The following is a 22,829-nucleotide window of genomic DNA, read 5'->3' as shown; positions in this document are numbered from 1 at the left end:
ATACACACATACTAAATATTGACTGGTATACAAACATATTAAATATTGACTGGTATACAAACATATTAAATATTGACTGTTATACAAAAATATTAAATATTGACTGGTATACAAACATATTAAATACTGACTGGTATACACGCATACTTAATATTGACTGGTATACAAACATATTAAATACTGACTGGTATACACACATACTAAATATTGACTGGTATACAAACATATTAAATATTGACTGGTATACAAACATATTAAATACTGACTGGTATACACGCATACTTAATATTGACTGGTATACACACATAATATTGACTGGTATACACACATATTGAATACTGACTGGTATACACAAGCAATGGAGATGATATCAGTAGAAAAATCTGCATTTAGTTTAGATAATGAGTCATATAATGGAATATGGGATCCATTATTTAAATGTGTTTTAACTAATAAATGAACCTAAAATATGACTTATTTTATCTTTGTGGAAAATATTGGACACAGTGTGTTGTCAAGCTTATGAGATGTGACGCAAGTGTAACCCACTGTGACACTATTGTTCATTTTTTTAATGTTTTGATTTTATTTTTTAATGTAAATGAGGGATTTCTGATCACTGCTATGTTGGAATTCTTATTAATATTGATACTGTTGTTGATATTATTCATTTTTGTTTGACTACTTTTGGATTGTCATGTTTGTGTCCTCTCAATTGCTCTGTTGGTTGTTATTCTGATTGTTGGTTTGGTTTTGTAGTTGGAATTGTACTATTATTGTGTATTATTTTGTTGGACTGATTAATTATTTTTTTTTAAAAAAGAGAAAAACTTGACAAGTTACATTAAGGAACAGCAGGTGGTTAAATTTGCGCAATTCAACATGTCCGAAAAAGCAGAGCCTATTCAATCTATCTTCTCCACACTGCAAAAAGTCAGTGTTCAAAAATAAGAAGAAAAAAAATACAAAAATGAGGGGTATTTTATTTGAACTAAGCTAAATTATCTGCCAATAGAACAAGAAAATTTGGCTTGTCCAGACTTTCCAAAACATGTAAAATTAGCTAACCTCAATGAACCCAAAAATACCTTAAAATAAGTATATTCTCACTAATAACAAGTGCACTTTTCTTGGTAGAAAAAAACAACCTTTTTGCTCAATATGTTGAAAAATATTCTTTAAATTAATTAAATGCTAGTGCCATTATCTTGACATAATGATATGCGCTCGGCATCATGATTTGTTTTTTTCATGCTTGAAGTAAGAAATGATTACTTTAAAAAAGTAGTTTTATACTTGTGAGTGTTGATGACACAGCTTTGCAACACTTGATATTCTAGTTTTAGGCATGTTTTACTCATAAAATCTCAGCAGCAAGCTGTAATATCTTACTGAGGTCATTTAGGACCAAAACACTTAAAACAAGTAAAACACTCTAACATAAAATCTGCTTAGATAGATAGATAGATAGTACTTTATTGATTCCTTCAGGAGAGTTCCCTCAGAAAAATTACAATTCCAGCAGCGGTGTACAAAATTGAGATCGAATTAAAAAGTAAATAGTAAATAATGGGGGTATAAATGGAAACAAAATAGAAAAATATTACAATAGAATAAAAAATAAAAAGCAACAATGAGAATAAAAATATAACAGTAAAATAAGAATATAACAAGAGAAACTAGGCAGTAGTGACCATGTTATGAAAAAGTATTGCACTATTGTTTTGCATCCCCTGTCATCCTAGTACCCCCCTCCCCCCAGAGTGGAGTTGTACAGTCTAATGGCGTGTGGGACAAAGGAGTTTTTTAGTTTAGCTTTGTGAGAAGAATTATCTTATCAGACAGAAAATAAACAAATATCACCCTTATTTGAGATATTTAATCTTACTTAGATTTGAGTTTTTGCAGTGCACATTAGAGATGCGCGGATAGGCAATTATTTCATCCGCAACCGCATCACAAAAGTCGTCAACCATCCGCCATCCACCCGAACTAACATTTAATCAAAACCGCACCCGCCCGCCATCCGCCACCCGCCCGTTGTTATATATCTAATATAGACGATGCAAGGCATTAGTGAGGTTTTAAAGCTTTTGCCTGTTAAAGAAAGGAGACTGATCCAATGCAGCAGAGACATTCAATACGTACCACACTGTCACGGCCCAGACGCACACCAGTGCGCAATCATCTGGGAGCCGCGCTGAGCGCACCTCCAAGCGCGCTCGCGCCACTCAAACTGCTGCAGGCAGCTGCGTTCTATCTTGTTTTAACATCCTGTGGCACTCTTCTGGGATCACGGCGGACGAAACTGCTCATGCTCAGGGTGTTTGTGGAGGTTCGGGGTTTTGCACAAATGTGATGCACCATGTTAGATGTCCCGGTTTTGTGACTGTCGTAGACATAAACAGCGTCGCAGCTCTTGCAAATCACGTAGCCAGCATTACTATCATCCTGATTTACAACCTCATAAAAACGAGTCCACGCTGAACTTTTCTGGCCTTTTTTTCCCCTGGTCTTTAGTATTCCCTTTTTTAGTTTGTCGCGTACCACGTTTGCTGCCGGCGTTGCCATCTCTTTTTTTTTTCTTCTTCTGTTGTGACATGCTGCAGGTGCCTGCTCGTTTTTCGTATGTGGGTAACAACATTTAACTATGTATATATATTTCCGAATTGGTTTAACTGCCACCCGCCTGAATCTATTTAAAATCTTTTTTTTTTTATTTCAACCGCCCGACCCGACCCGCGGATAAAATCTAATTTTTTTTTATTTCAACCGCCCGACCCGCGGATAATCCGCGGACGTGTCCGCAAACCGCGCATCTCTAGTGCACATGTTACTGATCATTTATGCTACTACAAACTCTTGCAATATTTTGTTTACTTATATCTTCTCTTTTTAATGTTGTTCATTTCCCGTGTGTCAAGAAAATATGCATTTAAAAATATAAGATAGTTAACAAAAATAACACTGTATCGCTTATGCAGTGTTAAAAGGTATAAATACAATGTTGAAAATAGCAATGGTAATTAATATGCAGTTAAACTTCATATAATACAATTACTGTGTGGGTGTGGGTGTGTGTGTGATCACATTCACCCTCTATTTCCCACTTGCTCTTCATCTCTGACTACTAGGGATGTTCCATACTCCTACAGCTAGGTGTCAGTAGAATCTGTAAAAGAGCTCCTTGTTTCATGAAGAAAAGGGGAGTGGGGATGTCTGGCCTCCACGCCCACTCTGATGCTGGTATGGGAACCGCCACTAGGAGTGCTCACGCTCCACGCAAGAGCTTGTGTGTGTGACCACGATGGGGGGAGGGTAAGGAAGAAGCAGGGCAGCAGATGCTGCCTTTGGGCGTGGACTGTGTTGTTGTCGCTCAGTGAGTGAGGAGGTAGGCAGAGGGTGAGAGAGCACACGATCAGACTTGAGGCTGGAGTGAAGAGAGTCAGTCGCTGCATTAATTCCCTCTGCTGTGATTTATTTGCAAAGAATTCCTTTTATGGGATTTGAGTGTCCACTGGGGGTGCTATTGCTCCACGCAAGAGGCTACCCTAGTGTGTGTGTGTGAATAGATCAGACCCAGAGAGACATCTTTAACAGCTGGCGTGATTTAATGCTATTCCAGAAAAGAATCTGTGTTGATGTTCTTAGTAGCCTCAAGCAGGACCTTAACTTGGATTTGTTCCGCTGGTCCTCGTGTGAACATGTGACAAGCTTAGATTTGACTTTGGACCTCACTTTATAATGCACAATTAACAAGCCTAGTTAGCTCTATTGTGCAACTCTAATAAAGCAAAGAAAAGCATCCATTAACTGAAATAATGATGTCTTTTGTCAAGCACTTCTGCCCAAGGCCAATCACAAAGATAAACAACTATATTAACACTGCTGTGCAGTGTCTTGCCTTCCGGTTTGTGTCTTGTTTAGTTGCACAACCATCTGATTAGTGTCAAATGGGCTTCTGTCAAAGACTAAAAACGGCCGGCATCAATGAACTGTAGTTCCCAGACGTGGACATCGAGGGGTGCACATGAGCCGTGGAAGGAAAAAGTGTTAGGCGTTTACTGGCGTGTCCTCAGGCCATCTGCCACATGGCTTATTGCAGGATTAAATGCTGTGTGTGTGTGTGTGTGTGTGTGTGTACGTGCGTCTGTGGGGCATGGGGGGGGGGGGTTGACAACATAAACCTTTAACCCCACTGCCTCTTTTTTCAGACCCCCGTTTTCCTATTCAGAAATAATTAAACACAGCTGCCTGACTGCTGAGCTGTGCCACTGAATCTTGACACACACACACACACACACAGGATCCTTCAAAAACACCCATTGCGCCTCCACTAAGGATGTAAACAAACAGTACAATAGTAAACTGCACCATCAATCACTTTCCTGCTGATATCATAATCAATGTAAACAAAAGCTGTTCATTTTCAAGGGTTTATATTGTGTATCTCTAATAAAGGCTGTGTTTTTTTTTAAGTTTGTTCTAAATAAAAACACAGCATCGAGCCTCTGGTAGTCACAGCAGCTGAACTAGGTCAAATTCTATCTGGGTTAATATGGCAAATCTTCCAACATGGCTCCCCAGCTAATAAATACTCCTTGTGCTTCTGAAAGAAGGCCATACAGAAGAACTCCACCTAATTACCGTATTTTTCGGAGTATAAGTCGCACCTGCCGAAAATGCATAATAAAAAAGAAAAAAAACATATATAAGTCGCACTGGAGACCGGCCAAACTATGAAAAAAACTGCGAGTTATCGTCCGAAAAATACGGTAGATAGAATACATGTGTTGATTACATGAATACAATGATGAAGGATAATGTACTTAGTGTGTTGTTGCACTGCTTATGTGATGTTTTGATGTGTTGCAGAGGGTGATGAGACCGGCATCATGGACGGCCTCTTGGAGGCACTGCAGTCCGGCGCTGCTTTCAGGAGGAAAAGAGGACCACGGCAAGCAGGTACAATTACTGTCCGCAAGCCATGTCTTTTTTTCTGCAGCATATCTTCTCATAAAACACTCTTACTTTTTGTCACCTTGTCGTTCTCAATTCAGAACAGATGTATTCCTTCCACTTGGGTTTCTTTATGTGTTCTTTTATGGCCACCTCTAATGACATGGAGGCAGACGGAGGGTGCTGTGAGTGGGTGTATGGGTAGAGAAGTTACAAGCAGAAACATGGTAATGGTAACAGTTTACTATGTATACAGTTACAATATGGTACATCACATATTCCCAATTTCACATTTCAACTAGGGATGTCCGATAATGGCTTTTTGCCGATATCCGATATTGTCCAACTCTTTAATTACCGATACCGATATCAACCGATATATGCAATCAGGCAGTCCAATTCCCCATACTCTCTGAGCAGTCCCCACAGGACTTCCCGAGGGACAAGGTCGCATGCCTTCTCCAAGTCCACAAAGCACATGTGGACTGGTTGGGCAAACTCCCATGCACCCTCAAGAATCCTGCCAAGAGTTACATGACCAGTACAAAACCCACACTGCTCCTCCTGAATCTGAGGCTGTGACCTTCACAATTCATTGTGTATTCAATTGAATATTAGTTGAAAAGGATTTGCAAATCATTGTATTCTGTTTTTATTTACCATTTACACAACGTGACAACTTCACTGATTCTGGGTTTTGTATATTAAACAGCGCATTTCAGGAATATTTATAGATTAGTAACTTTGCATACCTGCCAACTACTCCGGTTTTCCCGTAATTAGTACGGTTTTCATCAACCTATTCCGGGTTACGGTTGCAGTAATAAAAAATACGGTTTTTCATTAATTTAAAAAACAAAATGTTTTTTTATAAGTTTTATTCACGAAATCGCGTAACAACAATGACAATCGACACTGCTTCCCGTAACTTCCTATCGAGCCATTCCGAATGCCATGCGCGAGGCTATTGATAGCACTGCTGCCAAGCACGAGGCCATTGTTTCCAAACGAGCGAACGATCATGGAATCAGCCGGAGAAAAATCGCAAACGAGTCTTAAACCGAAAAGAAAACTGCAGTCATTCCGTGAAGAATATTCAAAAGCCTAATTATCCGTTCCAAAAAGGGTGAAAACTACGCGAATTGCACCTTGTGCAGACAAGATTTTTCGATCGGACACGGAGGAATTAGCGATGTAAAAGACCACGTTGGGACAAAAAAACACAAGTCTAATGCCGTTGCTAGCCATACAAGTGGAAAACTTTCAACGTTTTTCGTCGCCCAGATTCTTTGGATGTGATAAATGCCGAAGTTTTATTTACGGAGGCAATAATTGAGCATGGACTTCCAATCGCACTGGCTGATCACATGGGACAGTTATTTCGGAAAATGTTTCCCGACTCGAAAATCGCCAAAAAATATGGATGTGGTCGAACCAAAACATCAAACATTATTCAGTGTCTTGGAACAGAATCCTCAAAAAGTATCGCCGATGTCATGAAGACGGAACCATTTAGCATGTCGACTGACGGCAGCACCGATTATGACGATGTAAAACTGTACCCCATTTGTGTTCGATATTTCGATGACGACATTGGAAAAGTATTGTCAGTACTTCTGTCTTTGAGGGAATGCAATACGGCTTCCACAGGCGAAAACATTTACAAAATACTCGCGGAAGAAATAGACTCAAATGAAATTCCTTGGCAGAATTTGGTTTGCTTTGCTGCCGATAATGCTGCAGTGATGATGGGATCTAAAAAGGGTGTTGCAGCTTTCATTACGGAAATGTCTCCTTCGGTTTACATCGCCGGTAAGTACAGTTCGTAGCATAAAAAAACTCACAAAACATAAAATTTTAAGTAAATCTTTTATTACATAAACAATAAATCAAATCAAAAATAATTTCTGTGTACAGTATATCTATTTATTTGTGATAACGATAACATGTTCAAAACAAGTAACATATAACTATCATACTATTCTATTACTCTTTATTAATTTGAAAAATGTCGTCATGAAGTTTTATATTTATATTTATTTATATTTTTTTCATAAACCAAAATTTCGACCTGAAATTTCTTGTTACAATAATGTCTGCAATATCAATAATGACATGTCTTATTTATATTGTGTAATTTGAACCAAATACTCTCAAAAATCTTATTCTTTGAAGTTGTTGAAAGTTTCAACATATAAAGTTAATGTCAAAAGATTTTGAATACATTTACAATCATAACTTTATTTACCAAAACACATTTGCATGGTGAACTGCATATTTTCACTGAATTTATTTTAAAGATGTAATTGCTGTAATATTTTTGTTTTGAAAAGTCACTGTGACTGATAGAAAAGTGATGGTTTTTGCAACATTGTAACCTGTCTGAATGCTAATAATCATTTTGGACCCTGGCTACTAGGTTTTTCTGATTTCAAAAGTTGGCAGGTATGACTTTGCCAAAGTGCTTTGAAATGTTAGTTGGTCAGTGTCCAGTGTTGAGTGAGACAGCCCAAGTGTGTGAATGCATGAATGTGTGTGTGAGTATTCACACGTGGGGTAAGAGTGTGTGCAACCCTATCCCAGCACCATCAATAGAAGCCAGATGTGAAGCGGTGCTTCAGAGTCAAATATCTCGCAGTCAGAGAGACTGAAATCTTTCTGCCTTTTTGTTTTCTGTGTGTTTTGCTTTTTCTTCTGTTTACAATTAAGATAAGCAACTACTTTTATTTGCTACCCCGCGAGTCTGACTAAAGAAACCAAAGTACAAAAATGGAGGCAATTAGGAATAATGTTTTGAAGAAGACTGGGGCCCACTCTGAGGTTTAGCCAGCCCCCCTATAAGAGTGTTTAGCTGCTTCCCCCTGCCAACAGGAAATAGCAGAACATGTGTGAGAGAGTATGCATACATAGTTGTGGTGGAGAGGAGAAATACGTCTGCGGAGATCACATTTCTCCATGGCTCCTCCCTTTCGCCTAGTTTTGACCGTAAAGTCATTCCAAGCAGTGGTCAGTATTTTCCACGCATGGTGTTGTGTGTCAGCTTTGTCCAGAGTTTGTAACGTCTATTTTGCAACCGCTTATAAGTATGTCTCATCTTTTCAGACCGTGCGGGCTGGGCCTTTGACCCACAAAAGAGCAAGCCTTCTCTTTGGTTTTGGCAATGTGTGTGTGAGTCAGAGTACTTCATTTAGCAAAACAAAAGTGGTAGGCTCACTCAGTCTTTGGTTCAATTGATACACATGGGACACCACCGGAGCCACAGCAGACTTTGACTTACCCTTGTATCCATGGAGATGATTAGTTAGTAGTTTTGTCATTATATACCTATAACATCAGTGAAATTGTCATCTCCGGTGTTCTACATACACAATAGATGCAATCCATCAATCTAGCCGTTTTCTACAGCTTATCCCTTTTGGTTTCGCGGGGGTGCTGGAGCATATCCCAGCTGCACTCAGCTGGACAAGAGGCCACCTCTTCACATGGCCAACACGGAAAGATAATCATTCGCATTCACATGTAGACACAAGTATTATGTTTAGGACAAATATCTATAATATATAAAATAATGAATGGAGTTGGTCCTCCTTCAGAGTTTACAAATCTAGCCAGGCTTTGTATGAGCTTCTACTTGGGTGTGGCAGGTTTAGTCTATTCAGAGGAGCTTTAGTCTGGATCTTAGGGCTCAAGTTCCTCCGCAGATTCAGCAATGTCCTAATAAACCTTGCTTGGTACACTGGGACACAGTCATGCTAGAACAGAAAATGGCCTTCCCCAAATTGTCACCATAAGGTTAGTAGTATACCGTATGATTAAATATACCTGAAATAAGATTCAGGGAAAACTTATCTGGCCTCTCTCCTGATTGATTTTGTGATAGTTGATCAAGTAGGGATGTTCCGATCAGGTTTTTATGCTGTCGATTCCGATACTGATTTTTCATATATCCGATACCAAGACCAATCACATGTATTAACTTTAGATGTTTCAATTTATCTTGACAGTTTAACATTATAAACACAATATTTAAACTTGTTCCTTATTCTCTTTTATTACATATAGGGCTGCAACTAACAATTAATTTTATAATCGATTAATCTGTCGATTATTACTTCGATTAATAATCGGACAAAAGAGACAAACTACATTTCCTTTCCGGTATTTTATTGAAAAAATACAGCATACTGGCACCATACTTATTTTGATTATTGTTTCTCAGCTGTTTGTAAATGTTGCAGTTTATAAATAAAGGTTTGTATTAAAAAAAAAAGCCTCTGCGCATAGCATACATCCAACGAAGCGATGACTAAATTAATCGGCAACTATTTTTATAATCGATTTTAATTGATTAGTTGTTGCAGCCCTAATTACATACAATCAAAACAGCAAAACATAGTCAATAGTACACAATAACTTTGTTTAGTGAGGTAATTAAAAGGGTGGTCAAGTTGATCCACTGCCGACAAAGCAAATTATTTTAATAATTAAGTACCGTATTTTTGGAACTATAAGGCGCACTTAATAATTTCTCAAAAATCGACGGTGCCCCTTATAACCCGGCGAGCCTAATGTACGGAATAATTCTGGTTGTGCTTACTGACCTTGAAGCAATTTTATTTGGTACATGGTGTAATAATAAGTGTGACCAGTAGATGGTAGTCACACATAAGAGATATGTGTAGACTGCAATATGACGGCAGTAAACAACACCAAAACTTCAAATGTTCCATTGAAAATAAAGAACATTACACACAGCGCTCAAAAATCTTTAAAAATGTTTTAGTACGACTTTCAACCCGCAGCGTTTGATGGATTTGATGTGCGCATTACGGCTACCATAGTCAGAAGTACGAGTATTATTATGGTTTGTGTATAAGGACCGCAAAATGGCACCTATTAGCAAACATATTATCTGGCGTTTTGTGTCACAATATTATGCAAAACCAACTTTTCTTACCTTCTGGTACCTGCTGGTCTATTTTTGGGATCTGCATAAGTCCTAAAACTTTGCGCACGTCTGCCATTGTAGTCGCTAAGCTTCTTCTTTTTCTCTATCTTCTTGTTATGGGGCATTTCTAATATGAAGTAGTGTAAAGTTCTAACTTATATTTATCAGTAAACTCGCTATGGAAACTTTAAAACATACCGGTGTAGTGAGTTTACATTATTCACCCAAGGAACTTTAGTTATTAGAGAGTTCCGGTCGGACGGTTTTTCACGGGACACATTTCCGGCGTTGTTGTTGCACTAGTGAGCCACGGATGAGGAGATGCTGCTCCGTTATTGATTGAAGTAAAGTCTGAATGTCATTAAAACAGTTAGCGCCATCTTTTGACACTTCTTCCACACCCGTCCTTGCACGCTACACCGCTACAACAAAGATGACGGGGAGAAGACGCTGTCGAAGGTGAGCCACGGAAATAAGACCGCCCACAAAACGACGCATCCTGAAGCGACTGTCAGAAAGCGACTTGAAGATGATGTGTAAAACATCATCTATGCAACATTTTGACCAAAGAACCACCATTACATGTTATGTAGACCAGTGTTTTTCAACCTTTTTTGAGGCAAGGCACGTTTTTTTTCATTTAAAAAATCCCGGAAGCACGCCACCAGCAGAACACGTTAAAAATTAAACTCCACCAGGTCGTAGTTATTTTGAGTTTGTTGGTGTTTTCCTGTGTAGTGCTTTAGTTTTTGTCTTGCGCTGTTATTTTGGTGGCCCTTCCTGTTTTGTTGGCGTCTTCCTTTGAGCGCTATTCCCCGCACCTGCTTTGTGTTAGTAATTTCAGTTGTTGCTATCCTTCTTTGTGTGGACATTGTTGATTGTCATGTCATGTACGGATGTACAATGTGAATGCCGTAAGTTTTTGCTGTCGTCCAGCATTCTGTTTCCGTTTACTTTGCAGCCAGTTCAGTTTTACTTTTGTTTTGCATAGCCAGCCCTATGCTTCATTGCCTTTTCCTTTTGTTAATTTTTTGATTTAAGCATTACATACCTTTTTACCTGCACGCTGCCTCCCGCTGTCGTCCGCATATTGGGATCACAACAAACCATCCTCGTCTCAACCGACACATTCCGACTTTTACAAAGTAATTAACTCCCTGCTGCCACCTACTGATATGGAGTATTACATGGTTACCCTGCCGAGCTCTACACAGCAAAGACACCAAGTAACGGCACATTATTTGCAGATTATAACTATTGATTTGCAAACAAATATTTTTTGGACCATAAATTCCCACGGCACACCAGACAATATCTCACGACACCGCGGCACAGTGGTTGAAAAACACTGATGTAGATCACAAGGAAGTCTTTTACATTTACAAACCCCATTTCCATATGAGTTGGGAAATTGTGTTAGATGTAAATATAAACGGAATACAATGATTTGCAAAACCTTTTCAACCCATATTCAATTGAATATGGTACAAAGACAAAATATTTGATGTTCAAACTCATAAACTTTTTTTTTTTGCAAATAATAATTAACTTAGAATTTCATGGCTGCAACACGTGCCAAAGTAGTTGGGAAAGGGCTTGTTCACCACTGTGTTACATGGCCTTTCCTTTTAACAACATTCAGTAAACGTTTGGGAACTGAGGAGACACATTTTTTAAGCTTCTCAGGTGGAATTCTTTCCCTTTCTTGCTTGATGTACAGCTTAAGTTGTTCAACAGTCCGGGGGTCTCCGTTGTGGTATTTTAGGCTTCATAATGCGCCACACATTTTCAATGGGAGACAGGTCTGGACTACAGGCAGGCCAGTCTAGTACCCGCACTCTTTTACTATGAAGCCTCGTTGATGTAACACGTGGCTTGGCATTGTCTTGCTGAAATAAGCAGGGGCGTCCATGGTAACGTTTCTTGGATGGCAACATATGTTGCTCCAAAACCTGTATGTACCTTTCAGCATTAATGGCGCCTTCACAGATGTGTAAGTTACCCATGTCTTGGGCACTAATACACCCCCATACCATCACACATGCTGGCTTTTCAACTTTGCGCCTATAACAATCCGGATGGTTTATTTCCTCTTTGGTCCGGAGGACACGACATCCACAGTTTCCAAAAACAATTTGAAATGTGGACTCGTCAGACCACAGAACACTTTTCCACTTTATATCAGTCCATCTTAGATGAGCTCAGGCCCAGCGAAGTCGACGGCGTTTTTGGGTGTTGTTGATAAACGATTTTCGCCTTGCATAGGAGAGTTTTAACTTGCACTTACAGATGTAGCGACCAACTGTAGTTACTGACAGTGGGTTTCTGAAGTGTTCCTGAGCCCATGTGGTGATATCCTTTACACACTGATGTCGCTTGTTGATGCAGTACAGCCTGAGGGATCGAAGGTCACGGGCTTAGCTGCTTACGTGCAGTGATTTCTCCAGATTCTCTGAACCCTTTGATGATATTACGGACCGTAGATGGTGAAATCCCTAAATTCCTTGCAATAGCTGGTTGAGAAAGTTTTTTCTTAAACTGTTCAACAATTTGCTCACGCATTTGTTGACAAAGTGGTGACCCTCGCCCCATCCTTGTTTGTGAATGACTGAGCAATCTACTTTTATACCCAATCATGGCACCCACCTGTTCACCTGTGGGATGTTCCAAATAAGTGTTTGATGAGCATTCCTCAACTTTATCAGTATTTATTGCCACCTTTCCCAACTTCTTTGTCACGTGTTGCTGGCATCAAATTCTAAAGTTAATGATTATTTGCAACAAAAAAAAATGTTTATCAGTTTGAACATCAAATATGTTGTCTTTGTAGCATATTCAACTGAATATAGGTTGAAAATGATCATTGTATTCCATTTATATTTACATCTAACACAATTTCCTAACTCATGGAAACGGGGTTTGTAGAAATAAAATCCTGATATGACCCCTTTAATGCGCCTTATAAGCCGGTGCGCCCTTTGGTCCGGAAAATACGGTAATTTGATATCTGAACATTGTTTTTGTCAAAAAGTTAAAATGATATGCTCGTGTCAACCTGTAATTAACAAATTAAATGTCAAGTTTCCCTGAGCCTTCAAAGTGAAACGATATTGACATGTACCTTTATATTGTAGCAATACTGTTTCACTCATTGGAAGAGCAGGTTATGTCTTTGGGAACACAATGTGTAAATAGTGTTATTGTTCATGTTAATGGTCTTTGTGACGTCAAAAGTGTGTCCCCTGTCCTTTTATAGTTGAGGCAATTCCAACAAAAGGCTAAGCGAGGCCTATTGACTGTGTTGTCATGCTCTTTGTGTCACGCCACTGTGACTTAGTGGGAAGCCACGAGGCTACGCCAGCTATATGGTTTTCACCTTTGACCTGCACCTCAGCTCACTCTGGGTGTTTATGCTGGTTGCATAGAATGAGTTGGGGACCCTCAGCTGTCCCGCTCCCCCCCCATTGGCCCTATGTCAAACATGAGCAGACAAAACACACGCAGCAGATGTCTGCATGCCGACACAAAGACACACACCGTGTTTGCATACCTATTAGGGTTGTCTCCATACCAATATTTTGGCACTGGTACCAAAATGTACTACGATACTTTTCTAAATAAAGAGGACCACAAAAAATGGCATTATTGGATTTATTTTAACAAAAAATATTAAGGTACATTAAACATATATTTATTATTGCAATCAAAGAACAATTTAGTCCTTAAATAAAATAGTGAACATACTAGACAACTTGTCTTTTAGTAGTAAGTAAACAAACAAAGACTCCTAATTAGTCTGCTGACGTATGCAGTAACATATTGTGTCATTTATCATTCTATTTTGTCAAAATTATAAAGGACAAGCTGTAAAAATGTATTATTAATCTACTTGTTCATTTGCTGTTAATATCTGCTTATTTTCTGTTTTAACATGTTCTATCTACACTTCTGTTAAAATGTAATAATCACTTATTCTTCTGTTGTTTGATACTTTACATTAGTTTTGGATGATACCACACATTTAGGTATCTGTCCGATACCAAGTAGATACAGGATCATACATTGGTCATAATTTAAAGGCCTACTGAAATGCAATTTTCTAATTTAAACGGGGATAGCAGGTCCATTCTATGTGTCATACTTATATTGCCATATTTTTGCTGAAAGGATTTAATAGAGAACATCAACGATAAAGTTTGCAACTTTTGGTCGCTGATAAAAAAGCCTTGCCTGTACCGGAAGTAGCAGACGAGTAGCGTGACGTCACAGGTTGTGGAGCTCCTCACATCTGCACATTGTTTACAATCATGGCCACCAGCAGCGAGAGCGATTCGTACCGAGAAAGCGACGATTTCCCCATTAATTTGAGCAAGGATGAAAGATTTGTGGATGAGGAAAGTGAGAGTGAAGGACTAGAGGGCAGTGGGAGCGATTCAGATAGGGAAGATGCTGTGAGAGGCGGGTGGGACCTGATATTCAGCTGGGAATGACTAAAACAGTAAATAAACACATGACATATATATACTCAATTAGCCACAACACAACCAGGCTTATATTTAATATGCCACAAATTAATCCCACATAACAAACCTCCCTCTCGTCCATATAACCCGCCAATACAACTCAAACACCTGCACAACACACTCAATCCCACAGCCCAAAGTACCGTTCACCTCCCCAAAGTTCATATAACACATATATTCCCCCAAAGTTACATACGTGACATGCACATAGCAGCACGCACGTACGGGCAAGCGATCAAATGTTTGGAAGCCGCAGCTGCATGTGTACTCACGGTACCGTGTCTGCGTATCCAACTCAAAGTCCTCCTGGTAAGAGTCTCTGTTGTCCCAGTTCTCCACAGGCCAATGGTAAAGCTTGACTGTCATCTTTCGGGAATGTAAACAATGAAACACCGGCTGTGTTATCCGGCACAACAGTCAGGGGGTGCATTCTACGGCGGGGGTACGTTATCCGGCACAATACCTGCCGCAATACACCGCTTCCCACCTACAGCTTTCTTCTTTGCTGTCTCCATTGTTCATTGAACAAATTGCAAAAGATTCACCAACACAGATGTCCAGAATACTGTGGAATTTTGCGATGAAAACAGACGACTTAATAGCTGGCCACCATGCTGTCCCAAAATGTCCTCTACAATCCGTGACGTCACGCGCTGACGTCATCATACAGAGACGTTTTCAGCAGGATATTTCGGCGCAAAATTTAAAATTGCACTTTAGTAAGCTAACCCGGCCGTATTGGCATGTGTTGCAATGTTAAGATTTCATCATTGATATATAAATTATCAGACTGCGTGGCCGGTAGTAGTGGCTTTCAGTAGGCCTTTAAGTTCTTATGTGTCCAGGGACGTATTTCCAGAGTTCATGAATATAAAATGAATAAAAAAAAAAGATTTTCTGACGATAAAAAATATAGATAGTAGTATCGACGAGATATGCACCTGTCTGCTCAGTGGCCTAGTGGTTAGAGTGTCCACCCTGAGATCGGTAGGTTGTGAGTTCAAACCCCGGCCGAGTCATACCAAAGACTATAAAAATGGGAGCCATTACCTCCCTGCCTGGCACTCAGCATCAAGGGTTGGAATTGGGGGTTAAATCACCAAAAATGATTCCCGGGCGTGGCCACTGCTGCTGCTCACTGTTCCCCTCACCTCCCAGAGGGTGATCAACGTTGATGGGTCAAATGCGCAGAGAATAATTTCGCCACACATAGTGTGTGTGTGACAATCATTGGTACTTATATTATTTATTATTATTACTTGGTATCATTACAGTGGATGTCAGGTGTAGATCCACCCATGGCATTTGTTTACATTGTGACGCCGGTGAGCTATTGTATCCTCCTACGGTGTGTAGTGAAGCATGTTTAGCTATTCCTCGTCCTGCATGGATGATACTTGTAAGAAACTTACTTTATTTGTCGCCATGGAGGCGAGGATTAGTGATTTAGAAGTAGCTAAAACACAGCTGATTGCGGATGGACATTAGCCGCTAACTAGTGAGCCATGTTTTAAAGCACCTCTTCCTGAGGGTGTTTCAGTGTTATAACTTCACCTTTATCTTTACTTTTTAAGCCAAAATGCGTCCATTCTCCCTTTTCTGTCTACACACTGTGTCTGCTTGTAAGTACTCCGTGATTGTGCGCTGCCGAACATGCTCCCCTGATCGTAAAACCAGCAAAGTCACAACGTGACGACAAGGCGCCGTCAAGCCTGTTAAAAAAAATACATACCGCATTTTTCGGAGTATAAGTTGCTCCGGAGTATAAGTCACACTGGCCGAAAATGCATAATAAAGAAGGAAAAAAACATATATAAGTCGGAATGGGGTATAAGTCGCATTTTTGGGGGAAATGTATTTGATAAAAGCCAACACCAAGAATAGACATTTGAAAGGCAATTTAAAATAAATAAAGAATAGTGAACAACAGGCTGAATAAGTGTACGTTATATGAGGCATAAATAACCAACTGGTATGTTAACGTAACATATTATGGTAAGAGTCATTCAAATAACTATAACATATAGAACATGCTATACGTTTACCAAACAATCTGTCACTCCTAATCGCTAAATCCCATGAAATCTTATACGTCTAGTCTCTTACGTGAATGAGATCAATAATATTATTTGATATTTTACGCTAATGTGTTAATAATTTCACACATAAGTCGATCCTGAGTATAAGTCGCACCCCCGGCCAAACTATGAAAAAAAAACTGCGACTTATAGTCCGAAAAATACGGTATATATGGCGAACCGGTACCTTTTAAACAGAGTATAGTACCGTTTTTGATTCATTAGTACCGCGATACTCATCATTGGCGGTATGACGATCCTCCTGCTAGGGGTGTATCCCTTTATGGAGGATGCCTGTGCGTGACTTTGTTTAGCGTGAGGAGACTGGTGCACAGACAGTCACCACACGATCCTTGCCAGAATCGGGTCAGGGTCCAGCGGCATGGAGTCCAAGACGACTGGGGACCCTTTTCTGCTGCAGCCTTCTTCCGCCGTTGTGGTAGTTCTTACATCTACCGTCTTCCGCCTGCTCCGCCGTTGAGGTCTTCACCGTATCCCTGGCTAGGGGGCAGGCAGTCAGGTACTAGGCCAGGGGTCGGCAACCTTTACCAGTCAAAGAGCCATTTTGACCAGTTTCACAAATTATAGAAAACAATGGGAGCCGCAAAAACTTTTGAAATTTTAAATGACATAACACTGCATATTAAATTTTTTTCTGCTTTGTGCTATGTATAAACCAGGGGTCTCAGACACGCTGCCCACACCTTTATATGAAATTTTTAAGCTGGTGCGGCACGCGGGTTTTGAACAAATAGCGCTTGTCAGCGTCATGCGTGCCGTGATATTACAGCATATAGCGCCCACTACATCCAGCGTGCCTGATCGGGGGGGGGGGGGGGGGGTTGGTGGTAGCAGGGGTGTATAATGTAGCCTGGAAGAGTCAGGGCTGCATGGGATTCTGGGTGTTTGTTCTGTTGTGTTTATGTTGTGTTAAGGTGCAGATGTTCTCCCGAAATGTGTTTGTCATTATTGTTTGGTTTTGGTTCAAAGTGTGGCGCATTATTAGTAAGAGTGTTAAAGTTGTTTTATATGATCACCGTCAGTGTAACCTGTGTGGCTGTTGACCAAGTATGCCTTGCTGTCTAGTGCGTGTGCAAGCAGAAGATATATATTATATAACAAATGTTGGGCTGGCACGCTGTCAATGCAGATTGTAGATGGTGCCAAATGTTGTACCATCACGGCAAGCCCTTATTATAGCTTTAAGGGTGAAAATCGGTGAATATTAATCCCGAGAGTTTTCTGCGAGAGGCACTGAAATCCGGAAGTCTCACGGGAAAATTGGGGGGTTCAGCAAGTAAGCTGCTGAGCCGCATCAGAGTGATCAAAGAGCCGCATGCGGCTCCGGAGCCGCGGGTTGCCGACCACTGGTCTAGTCTCTTACGTGAATGAGCTAAATAACATTATTTGATATTTTACGCTAATGTGTTAATAATTTCACACATAAGTCGATCCTGAGTATAAGTTGCACCCCAAACTATGAAAAAAACTGCGACTTATAGTCCGAAAAATACGGTATATATAAGGCGAACCGGTACCTTTTAAACAGAGTATAGTACCTTTTTTGATTCATTAGTACCGCGATACTCATCATCGGCGGTCACTCGAACAAGTATGACGATCCTCCTGGTAGGGGTGTATCCCTTTATGGAGGATGCCTGTGCGTGACTTAGTTTAACGTGGGGAGACTGGTGCACAGACAGTCACCACACGATCCTTGCCAGAAATCGGGTCAGGGTCCAGTGGCATGGAGTCCAAGACGACTGGGGACCCTTTTCTGCTGCAGCCTTCTTCCGCCGTTGTGGTAGTTCTTAAATATACTGTCTTCCGCCTGCTCCGCCGATGAGGTCTTCACCGTATCCCTGGCTAGGGGGCAGTCAGGTACTAGGCCTTTGCCAAGGGCCACCTGGGGTAACAGTAGTAAAGGGGTTAACCTCCTAGTGCCCCAAGACCCAATAGAGGAGCCTCCACTGCCAGATGCACTTTAACGCCATGCCCAGGACAGAATAGGACCGCGATACTATACTAGTAACGGTATACCCATACTTGCCAACTCTCCCGAATTTTCCGGGAGACTCCCGAAATTCAGCGCCTCTCCCGAAAACTTCCCGGGACAAATATTCTCCCGAAAATCTCCCGATTTTCAGCCGGAGCTGGAAGCCACGCCCCCTCCAGCTCCATGCGGACCTGAGTGAGGACAGACTTTTTTCATGACGGGAGGACAACAGGGTGACAAGAACTAAATCATCCAGACTAGAGATAAATTGTATTATTATGTTTATCTTACCTAAAAATAAATATATTTATTAATTTAAAAAAAAAAAACTAAATACATGTTTACTATATTTTGCTAAAAACATCAAAATTAATTGTATTTTTATTTGTATTTTTTCCTGACTCCTTATTACATCCAGCCATAGAATTATACATTAAAATAAACATATTTGAAATAATTGATTTTAAATCATCATAATCATTTAAAATGACCATATTTAATTATTAAAATAATTGCTTGTTAATCAACAACTCTAGCATTTTATTGATTACATTTTGAAACTCTCAGAAGCCAAATTATGTTATCCATCCATCCATTTTCTACTGCTTATTCCCTTTGGGGTCGCGGGGGGCGCTGGAGCCTATCTCAGCTACAATCGGGCGGAAGGCGGGGTACACCCTGGACAAGTCGCCACCTCATCGCAGGGCCAACACAGATAGACAGACAACATTCACACTCACATTCACACACTAGGGCCAATTTAGTGTTGCCAATCAACTTATCCCCAGGTGCATGTCTTTGGAGGTGGGAGGAAGCCGGAGTACCCGGAGGGAACCCACGCAGTCACGGGGAGAACATGCAAACTCCACACAGAAAGATCCCGAGCCCGGGATTGAACCCAAGACTACTCAGGACCTTCGTATTGTGAGGCAGATGCACTAACCCCTCTGCCACCGTGAAGCCCCAAATCATGTTATATTCCTTAATATTTATTTATGCAAGTTTGAAGTATCAATTATCTAAACACAGTTTTGTTTGCATATTTTCAGGATGTAGATATATATATATATATATATATATATATATATATATATATATATATGTATGAAATACTTGACTTGGTGAATTCTAGCTGTCAATATACTCCTCCCCTCTTAACCACGCCCCACCCCACCCCCGACCACGCCCCCACCCCCCACCTCCCGAAATCGGAGGTCTCAAGGTTGGCAAGTATGGGTATACCGTACAACCCTAATACCAATACATCCACACATAGCCTTGCAGTGGACACAGCTTTGCATTTTCATTTGTATTTTTTTATCACCGTCCTATTCAGATTGCTACTTCAAAGTAGGTTGTAAAATACAGACTTGGCACCTTTTTTAGTGAACACAATCAATTTGTATGTGGAGGAATGTGCCTAATCACTCACAACAGACCCATCTGCTCAGCCAGCACCCTCGTCCAATCACCACAGCGAGCAGCTGACAAAGCACCAATCACAACAAAGCAGCAAAGATGAAGAGGATGGCAACAATGGAGGCACACGCTGGCTCTGCACGCCGTCTGCTCCTATAGAACAGCTCCCCGTGCTACAGATGCTCACACACAGGCAAGGGGAACAATGAGGTCTATAAAAGGGAGGGGCCTTTGTTAGTGAAGCAAAAGAGTGACGTCACACGTTGACTTCTAAGGTTCAAACCACAAAAAGGTAATTAGCATTGTTTGATGATGTCACTCCAGCATTGTGTGTTGCCAGATGAGGGCGCTATAGGTCCCTGCTTCACTGGAACTAATAGGCAGTGTGATTGAGCACCTTCATGCTGCGGGACCATGTGTCTCCTGTTTTATTTTGGCTGCTCAATAAGTGAACAAAAGGCTGCTTGGTAGTTAGGATCAGATAAAAGGTAGACTTTTTCTGCACAGGTTGCAAATTATTAGCCCACACCTCATTCCTAATGTGTTTTCCTACCAGCCAAGCCTCCGTCGCCTCTTCATGCAGTCTGCTAACACATAATGTGTTACAGATGATCGCTCCCCTTCGGCGTTCAAATACGCTCGTTCAGCGCCATGCCCGGTTTTTAAACAAACCTTTTGATGGGATGTCTCCGCATCTCATTTCCCACTCGCTGTGCAGCCCGGCGTCATGCCACGTCCCAGGATCATATAGCCAGCATCCCTGCTACTTTGTAGTCGCCAGACATCCTCACTTTGTCCTGTCACATGTTAAAAGATTCTGGAAACAATTCAATACTACATGTGTTCAACCAACCAACCTACAGACATCAAACAAGTATACAGAGTAATCCTAGCTTTGTTGGAGAACTGCACTTATTTTGGAATTTTGCCCATCATTCACAATCCCTATGAGACAAAAACACTTTTTTTCACACAGTGTAAATTGTATATGAACGTTAGTAAGTGGTGTCTAATAATGTTGCTAATGGGATTGTTGTACAAACCCCAAAACCAGTGAAGTTGGCCCATTGTGTAAATGGTAAATAAAAACAGAATACAATGATTTGCAAATCCCTTTTAACCTATATTCAATTGACTGCAAAGACGAGATACTTAATGTTCAAACTGGAAACGTTGTTTTTGCAAATATTAGCTCATTTGGAATTTGATGCCTGCAGCATGTTTCAAAAAAGCTGGCACAAGTGGCAAAAAAGACAGGGAAAGTTGAGGAATGCTCATCAAACACTTATTTGGAACATCCCACAGGTGAACAGGCTTATTGGGAACAGGTGGGTGCCATGATTAGGTATAAAAGCAGCTTCCTTGAAATGCTCAGTCATTCACAAACAAGGATGGGGCGAGAGTCACCACTTTGTCAACAAATGCGTGAGCAAGTTGTCAAACAGTTAAAGAACAACATTTCTCAACGAGAAATTAGGGATTTCACCATCTAAGGCATGGGTGTCAAACTCTGGCCCGCGGGCCAAATTTGGCCTGCCATGTAATTTCATTTGGCCCTTGAGGTGATATCAAATTAACACTAAAGCTGGCCCGCCGATCCTCCCGTTAGTCTTCCAAACACCAGCCAGCCAGCCCAACTAGTGCTGGCCCAGTCACATAACATGCGCGGCTTCTGCACACACACACATTAGAATGCAACGCATACTTCATCAACAGCCATACAGGTTACACCGAGGGTAGCCGAATAAAAAACTTTAACACGGCGGGGTTGGTGGTAGCGTGGGTGTATAATGTAGCCCGGAAGAGTTAGGGATGCATGGGATTCTGGGTATTTGTTCTGTTGGGTTTATGTTGTGTTACGGTGCGGATGTTCTCCCGAAATGTGTTTTGTCATTCTTGTTTGGTGTGGATTCACAGTGTGGAGTATATTTCTAACAGTGTTAAAGTTTTTTATACTGGCACCCTCAGTGTAACCTGTATCGCTGTTGATGAAGTATGCGTTGCATTCGCTCGTGTGTGCGCACAGAAGCCGCACATATCTTGTGACTGGGTCTGAACGATGTTAGAATGGATAAAAAGCGGACGTGACGATAACTAGATGTTAAAGGTTAATTTGTTCAACCTTGGCCCGCGGCTTTGTTCAGTTTTCAATTTTGGCCCACTCTGTATTTGAGTTTGACACCCCTGATCTAAGGTCTGTAATATCATCAAAGGGTTCAGAGAATCTGGAGAAATCACTGCATGTAACATTGAAAGCCCGTGACCTTCAATCCCTCAGGCTGTAATGCATCAAAAAGCGACATCAGTGTGTAAAGGATATCACGACATGGGCTCAGGAACACTTCAGGAAACCACTGTCAGTAACTACAGTTCGTTGCTACATCTGTAAGTGCAAGTTAAAACTCTCCTATGCAAAGCGAAAGCCATTTATCAACAACACCCAGAAACGCCGCCGGCTTTGCTGGGCCCGAGCTCATCTAAGATGGACTGATACAAAGTGGAAAAGTGTTCTGTGGTCTGACGAGTCTACATTTCAAATTGTTTTTGGAAACTGTGGACATCGTGTCCTTCGGACCAAAGAGGAAAATAACCATCCAGATTGTTATAGGCGCAAAGTTGAAAAGCCAGCATGTGTGATGGTATGGGGGTGTATTAGTACCCAAGACATGGGTAACTTACACATCTGTGAATTCACCATTAATGCTGAAAGGTCCATACAGGTTTTGGAGCAACATATGTTGCCATCCAAGCAACGTTATCATGGACACCCCTGCTTATTTCAGCAAGACAATGCCAAGCCACGTGTTATAACAGCGTGGCTTCTTAGTAAAAGAGTGCGGGTACTAGACTGGCCTGCCTGTGGTCCAGACCTGTCTCCCATTGAAAATGTGTGGCGCATTATGAAG

General features: G+C 40.8%; 1 protein-coding gene across 1 annotated transcript in view; it reads left to right on the top strand.

The window, feature by feature from the left end:
* The window catches only part of LOC133577054 (protein diaphanous homolog 1), a 51,068-nt gene that overhangs the window by 22,039 nt on the left and 6,200 nt on the right, over positions 1-22,829 (top strand). Inside the window, exon 9 of the mRNA XM_072912474.1 lies at positions 4,876-4,965. Coding sequence (XP_072768575.1) covers positions 4,876-4,965 — 90 coding nt within the window. The remainder of the gene's footprint in view (positions 1-4,875; positions 4,966-22,829) is intronic.

This window comes from Nerophis lumbriciformis, linkage group LG36, assembly GCF_033978685.3.
Source record: "Nerophis lumbriciformis linkage group LG36, RoL_Nlum_v2.1, whole genome shotgun sequence".
NCBI classification, from domain to species: domain Eukaryota; kingdom Metazoa; phylum Chordata; class Actinopteri; order Syngnathiformes; family Syngnathidae; genus Nerophis; species Nerophis lumbriciformis.
Note: the sequence above shows the minus strand (reverse complement) of the source record. Positions and strands in the feature narration are given on the sequence as shown.